We start from the raw sequence: 7,882 nt of genomic DNA, 5'->3' as shown, positions 1-7,882 counted from the left end.
GACAGTGCGGTGCTCCCTCAGGGATGTAAGAGTCAGACACCCCCCGAGTGGGAAAATACTGGACTGCGATGGACTGACTGGAAGCAATGTCTGCAAGTGGTTAATTGTTAATGTGGGAGCTTGTCATTATTTCTCCCATTTAGTTATAAACGATTTATCTGCTCTTCCTCCATGTTGGATATCCCACTGGCAACGCACATGTCAGCCTCGGTTTGATGTTGCTGCCATTCCCGCTGACAGGAGTTTGGATTCCGAGAGCTTTGTGAGAGTTATTCGCGGCTCGTTGTGCAGCACCAAAGCTGAGGCCTCACTGTCAGCAATAAAACCATCGTTTGTACTGACCCGTCAGAAAGGTGCTGGGACGTGTGACTGGGCATTGAGTTTCAAGGTGTCAATGTCTGTCATTTCATCAAACCACTTGTGATAATAACTCGGGTTTTCATTCTGAGCGACCTTGGTGATCCACTGACTGACTGGAATATGTTTCACATCAGACAATTTTGTTAATCGTTCCTGGGATGTGAGCGTCGCTGGCAAGGCCGGCATTTATTGCCCATCCCTAATTGCCCCTTGAGAAGGTGGTGGTGAGCCGCCGTTTCAGGGGGCAGTTAAGAGTCAACCGTATTGCTGTGGGTCTGGAGTCACATATCGGCCAGACCGGGTAAGGGCAGCAGATTTCCTTCCCCGAAGGACACACACACATCAATCAATCAATCAATCATAGGCAGTTCCTCGGAATCCTAAAGTGAGGTCTTTGCGAGAACAGTCCAATGCGAGAGCCACGGACCCTGTTACAGGTGGGACAGACGTTCGTCGGGGGAAGGAGGGGTGATTTACCACACACTCCTTCCGCTGCCTGCGCCTGACCTCTTCACGCTCGTAGCATTGAGACTCGAGGTGCTCAGCGCACTCCCGGATGCACTTCCTCCACTTCGGGCGGTCTTTGGCCAGGGACTGCCAGGTGTCGGTGGGGATGTCGCACTTCAACAGGGAGGCTTTGAGGGTGTCCTTGTAACGTTTCCTCTGCCCACCTTTGGCTCGTTTGCCGTGAATCACATGCTCCATATAGAGCAATTACTTAGGGAGTCTCGTGTCTGCCATGCGAACTGATCGAGTGTGGTCAGTGCTTCGATGCTGGGGATATTAGCGTGAATGAGGTCGCTGATGTTGGTGTGTCTGTCCTCCCAGGGGATTATAGGAAACATGAGAACATATTAGGAACCCGTCGCCTTCCATGTTAATGTGTGTGTGCTTACAGCTCACAGGTGGATGCTGACAGGTATGGAGAAGTATGAACACCTAGGCTTGGTGGGAGAAGGCAGCTATGGGATGGTGATAAAATGCAGGAACAAAGAGAATAGAAGGATTGTTGCCATCAAAAAGTTCCTGGAGGGCGATGATGACAAAATGGTGAAAAAAATTGCCATGAGGGAAATAAAATTATTAAAGGTAAGCTGTTCCATTCTTCTTTTATATTTCTTTATAAAAAGAAAGATTTGGATTTCTATAGTGCCTTTCACAACCACCGGACGTCCCAAAGCGCTTTACAGTCAATGAAGTACTTTGAGTGTAGTCACTGTTGTAATGTGGGAAACGTGGCAGCCAATTTGTGCACAGCAAGCTCCCACACACAGCAATGTGATAATGACTAGATAATTTGTTTTAGTGATGTTGATTGTGGGATAAATATTGGCCCCAGGACACCGGGGAGAACTCCCCTGCTCTTCTTTGAAATAATGGCCGTGGGATCTTTTACTTCCACCTGAGAGAGTACTGCCCCTCCGACAGTGCACCGCTCCCTCAGCACTGCATTGGAGTGTCAGCCTAGAATTATGTGCTCAAGTCCCTGGTGTGGGACTTGAACCCACAACCTTCTGACTCAGAGGTGAGGGTGCTGCCCACTGAGCCACAGCTGAGATCTAATTATTCCTGGGATGTGGGCGTCGCTGGCAAGGCCGGCATTTATTGCCCATCCCGAATTGTTCTCGAGAAACCTTCTTGAATCGTTGCAGTCCATGTGGTGAAGGAACGATTTGAAGAAAAGCAGCGAGTTAGTTATTCCAGTTTCTTCGCCAAGATTTTTCCCTAGGCCAGCAGATTTACTGGCTACGAATTCATTTACTGTTTATGGGCCATTCCTGTGTGCAAGTTGCCTGTTGCTTTTGCCCAGATGCAGCGGTTCAGGAAAGCGGCTCACCAGCTTCTCGAGGGCAATTAGGGATGTGCAATAAATGCCGGCCTTGCCAGTGACACTTACATCCCGGAACAAATAAAAAATAAATACTCACTGCACTTCAAAATTAGATGGAAATTATTGAAGATACGATAATGCACGACAGAAATGCAAAACTCTTATTATTTTGGCTCGGATTTTGCGGCTGCTAATGCCGTCGAAACTCAGCGTTTGCTGCCGTTACCCCTCTGAAACTGACCGCAACGTCAGGATTTAGCGCATGCGCAGAGAAAGGTGGGAATCCTGAAGTTGGGGTTAGTCACTGACTGCACTGTGACCTACTCCCACCTCCCCCCATTGCCGGCAATCAGTGAAACGGACAAAAACCTCCACTTTCTGACAGTAATATCACTGTTAAACCCCCCATTAAATGTTAAGTCTTGTTGGATTAGATGTAACTGGCGTATTGACTGCTAAATACCCGTTATAGCCCTAAAAAAAAACTAATTTTTACATTTGTGGAATGTCAAATTATGATAAAATTTCCAGACTTTAAAAACAATATAAAAGTTTGATCATGACATTTCAGCTTCTACCTTAACCCATGTGTGTGCCCCATCTTTATTTTGATCTCTGTACCATTTTTTAAAAGTGAGTTGGTGATCAGTACTTTTTATTTCCTGGTTTGCTGTCCCTAAGAATTTTCCAGTGTGATTGGCTGCTTCGACAGCTTGATGACATCGCGCTGCATCGCCCTGGAAATCCCCTTTTCACAGCACCACAGCCAATTACATGTCGGGAAACCGTAAGGTTTCTGCCACAGAGGCCGCGAGATCCCCGCAGGCAGTGTCCTGTGAGGTCAGTGGTGAGCGTCATCACATTACTGTTGACTGCAAGTTTGGGTCATTATCTTTGTAACACCAAATGTTAATCTAATTACAGGTGAGATGATGGTCTAATTGAAGCAAAGTTTGCTGAACCTGTCATGTGATCCAGACTCAGAGCTGGAATATCAGATAAGAACAAGAAAATTAGGAGCAGGAGTCGGCCATTCGGCCCCTTGAGCCTGCTCCGCCATTTAATAGGATCATGGCTGATCTTCGACCTCAACTCCACTTTCCCACACTATCCCCATATCCCTTACTATCTAGAAATCTACCGATCTCAGCCTTGAATATACTCAAAGACTGAGTCTCCACAGCCCTCTGGGGCAGAGAATTCCAAAGATTCACCACCCTCTGAGTGAAGAAATTCCTCCTCATCTCAGTCCTAAATGGCCGAGCCCTTATCCTGAGACTGTGACCCCTGGTTCTAGACTCCCCAGCCCGGGGGAAACATCCTCCCTGCATCTACCCTGTCAATCCCCCTCAGAATCTGGTATGTTTCAATGAGATCACCTCTCATTCTTCTAAACTCTAGAGAATATCGGCCTAGTCTACTCAATCTCTCATGGGACCATCCCCCCATCCCAGGAATCAATCTGGTGAACCCTCGTTGCACTCCCTCCTTACTTTAGGTAAGGAGACTAAAACTGTATTCAATACTCCAGGTGCGGTCTCGACAGATGTTAAATCCTCTTCTGCAATATTAACTTGATATAATCTGTGCATTCACAGAAGGAAGTGGCCCTTTTACTTACTGCTCTGGCCTGTGTCCACTGTGCATGGTTATGACGGGCAGGCAGATTATAATAATGACCGATATAAAGGATTATTTATCTCACCGTGCGATGTCTATTTTTTGGAATATAAATGATCATTCAGAACACGGTACGGAGATGACCACAGGTGGACAACAGTTACTTGAGGTGAACTTGAGGTCATTCAAAACTCAGCTGCCCCGTGTCCTAACTCGCACCGTGTCCCACTCACCCATCACCCCCTGTGCTCGCTGCCCCGTGTCCTAACTCACACCGAGTCCCGCTCACCCATCACCCCCTGTGCTCGCTGACCAGCAACGTCTCGACTTAAAAATTCTCTGTCCTTGTTTTCAAATCCCTCCATGGCCCTTGTCCCCTCCCTATCTCTGTAATCACCTCCAGCCTCACAACCCTCCCCGAGATCTCTGCGTTCCTCCAATACTGGCCTCTTGAACATCCCTGATTATAATTGCTCCACCATCGGTGGCCGTGTCTTCAACTGCCTAGGCCCCAAGTTCTGGAACTCCCTCCATAAACCTCTCCGCCTCTCTTTCCTCCTTTTAAGACACTCCTTAAAACCGAGCCCAGCTTTTGGTCACCTGTCCCTAATATCTCCTTATGTGGCTCGGTGTCAAATGTTGTTCAGTTTGGGTCTCCTAATCTGAGGAAGGACGTTCTTGCTATTGAGGGAGTGCAGCGAAAGTTCACCAGGCTGATTCCCGGGATGGCAGGACTGACATATGAGGAGAGACTGGATCGACTGGGCTGTAGTCACTGGAGTTTAGAAGGATGAGAGGGGATCGCATAGAAACATATAAAATTCTGATGGGACTGGACAGGTTAGAGGCAGAAAGAATGTTCCCGATGTTGGGGAAGTTTAGAACCAGGGGACACAGTCTAAGGATAAGGGGTAAGCCATTTAGGACTGAGATGAGGAGAAACTTCTTCACTCAGAGAGTTGTTAACCTGTGGAATTCCCTGCCGCAGAGAGTTGTTGATGCCAGTTCATTGGATATATTCAAGAGGGAGTTAGATATGGCCCTTACAGCTAAAGGGATCAAGGGGTATGGAGAGAAAGCAGGAAAGGGGTACTGAGGGAATGATCAGCCATGATCTTATTGAATGGTGGTGCAGGCTCGAAGGCCCGAATGGCCTACTCCTGCACCTATTGTCTATGTTTCTATGATGATCGTTCCTTGGGACATTTTACTACGTTAAAGCCGGGTATAAATGCAAGTTGTCATTGGTAATGAAGGTATTTGTCATTCATTTGCACGGCAGTGATATTTAAGTGATTACTTTCTGAGCTGAGTGCATAAGTGAGACAAAACTCCCGATGCATTTGGTGGGAAGTGTTGGTTGAAAAGGTTATGTACGTTTGTAAGAGAGTAACTGTTACATCCCTTTACCTGAGTATTGGAAAACACAGCCTATTGTTCTATAATTACTGCTGGCATTCAGCCTGTCGGTATCACTGACAGGCAACGACATAACACGCAAAGATGATACGGAACATTATACCGCGGTGCTGTGTTCTGATGTCAGTTGAGCCACGAGTTTGATTTGGCAAGTATTCATTTATCGATCCAGTTCCACAACAACGCTCGTCTCTGGTCCTCAGTGGCGGCTGATGCTGTGTTTACTTCCTGTAGACCCAGCTGCTAAACCGGCCATAGTCAGTTGATGAACATCAGCTTTTTCTCTCACTCTGACACCTCTGTCCTCGGACTCCTACACTGTTCCAACGAAGTTCAACGCAAACTCGAGGAACAGCACCCCATCTTTCGATCAGGCACTTTACAGCCTTCTGGACTCAACAATCCAGTTCAACAATGTCAGACCTTAACCTCTGCCCAGATTTTATTCCTTTTCCTCCATTTTATTTTTACAAGCCCCCTTTCCGGCCTTTTTATTCTTATTTTTCTCTCTGTTTCCCACGGCAGCCGGTAATGATTCCGCCATTCACGCCCTCTCTAGACTCATCTTTAGTTTCCTAACTTGTGCCATTACCATCTCAATTCGGCCCACCATCCCTTTTGTCTCTAATCTCTCCTGCCTCCCACCCTATCACAGACCTTCCCTTTTGTTCTTTCCCCCCTCCCCCTTTCACTGCCCCTGGCACTTGTTTAAGAATCTGTTACATTTCAAACTTTTTCCAGTTCTGACCAAGGGTCATCGACCCGAAACGTTAACTCTGTTTCTCTCTCCACAGACGCTGCCCGACCCGCTGAGATGTCCAGCAATTTCTGTTTTTATTTCAGATTCCAGCATCTGCAGTATTTTGCTTTTGTGTGAGTCTTTTCTTAACGTCATGGAATTTGCAGCAGGTTTAAGATGGCGACCCGTCAGCGATCGCCCTTTGAAACGGATTGCAACCTCAATGTTTAGCGCGTGCGCATCTTAACGTGGAAATCCTGCCGTCATTCACTGCTCCGACACTGGCTGCATGTGCCCCGCCTTCCCCCACCACCTCCCCGCGCCCCTCTCCCCCGTCGTCTCCCCCCGTCCTCCCCGCGCCCCTCCCTCACCCCCCATCTCCCCCCGTTCTCCCCACCTCCCCGCGCCCCTCCCTCACCCCCACCCCCCCCGTCCTCACCCCCCATCTCCCCGCGCCCCTCCCTCACCCCCCATCTCCCCCCGACCTCCCCTCCTCCCCGCCCGCCTCTTTCCTTTCCCCCCCCCCCCACAACGCCCTCCCACCTCTCTCCCCACCATCGTCTCAATTCGGCCCAGGAGGGGCCTGGATAGAGTGGATAGGAAGGACCTGTTTGCCTTGGCAGAGTGGTTAACAACCAAGGGGCATAGATTTAAAGTAATTGGGGGGAGGTTTACGGGGGATTTGAGGGGAAATGTCTTCACCCAGAGGGTGGTGGGGGTCTGGAACTCACTGCCTGAAAGGGTGGTAGAGGCAGAAGCCCTCACCTCATTTTAAAAACTACCTGGATGTGTACTTGAAGTGTCGTAACCTACAGGGCTACGGACCCAGAGCTGGAAAGTGGGATGAGGCTGGGTAGCTCTTTGTCAGCCGGTGCGGACACGATGGGCCGAATGGCCTCCTTCCGTGCTGCAAATTTCTGTGATTCTATAAGCACCGAGCGATATAGATTCACCTGACACGGGGGAAATGTCACATTGGCTTATTTTCCTACCTGGGTATTCACTTTGCTGCGTGTTTTCCAGGGTGACCGTTGTCACGTTTGCAACCAGAGAGTTTCCTGGGACTTCACTAAGCATTTACAAGCTGTGCAGAAATGTGAAGTGCAGGCAAATACAGTAGGTATACTGCAGCGCGCGCCCTCTGTTGCCCACACTCTGGGATTCCACCAGTTACTGCACATGTGATTAACTGCAGCCTGCTGGGCCAGGCCGCTCAGCGGGCCGGGGAGCGGAAGGAGCAGTGTGGCGGTGTACCAGTCCAGGGAGCAGCCCGTGCTGGAGCAGGAGAGCAACGGCAGTGAAGAGGGACATCACCAAGGGTGCAGGTCGGTGATTGGAGCGTGGGCAGGTACAGCAGGAGCGGCGAGGGCCCAGGGGCAGCACGGGCCCAGCCCACACTGCGATATGTGAGCGCACTAGGTCCGTGCAGCAGAGCAGGTCTCCAGTCGTCCTGATTAACCTTTGCCACTGGACCAAGACCTCGCTCTGTCAAGCCCGTGTGGTGGCTGGTGTGCAACGGTCACCCCACGTTAAAACAATCCACCCACAGGCATCTTCCACCCTTCAGGATGTAGAGACATGATGTGGCTGAGTTACACAAACCGTGCATCTAATGTTACACTGCACTAACTGCCTGCTGTAAAGACAATAGCTTAATGTTTTATGGAGCGATGATGTAGGCAGATAGATAAATTGTGCTCTGTGTCGATCTCCCCATGACAGTGAGGACGACCTATTTTCCCGGCACTATACGTAAAACGAAATAAAGAAAGACTTGCATTGAGATAGCGCCTGATCTCAGTCCTATGACTTAACTCCAAACCTGGGTGACATTTGTAATCAGAAAAACTAGAGGTCATCAATATCAGACAGTCACCAAGAAATCCAATGGGGAATTCAGGAGAAACTTCCTT

General features: G+C 49.1%; 1 protein-coding gene across 1 annotated transcript in view; it reads left to right on the top strand.

Moving 5' to 3' along the window:
- Window positions 1–1,264: 1,264 nt before the first annotated feature.
- The window catches only part of LOC139231983 (cyclin-dependent kinase-like 2), a 54,614-nt gene continuing 47,996 nt past the window's right edge, over window positions 1,265–7,882 (top strand). Inside the window, exon 1 of the mRNA XM_070862545.1 lies at window positions 1,265–1,449. Coding sequence (XP_070718646.1) covers window positions 1,270–1,449 — 180 coding nt within the window. The 5' untranslated portion in view covers window positions 1,265–1,269. The remainder of the gene's footprint in view (window positions 1,450–7,882) is intronic.

Source organism: Pristiophorus japonicus, chromosome 2 (assembly GCF_044704955.1).
Source record: "Pristiophorus japonicus isolate sPriJap1 chromosome 2, sPriJap1.hap1, whole genome shotgun sequence".
NCBI lineage: Eukaryota > Metazoa > Chordata > Chondrichthyes > Pristiophoridae > Pristiophorus > Pristiophorus japonicus.
Note: the sequence above shows the minus strand (reverse complement) of the source record. Positions and strands in the feature narration are given on the sequence as shown.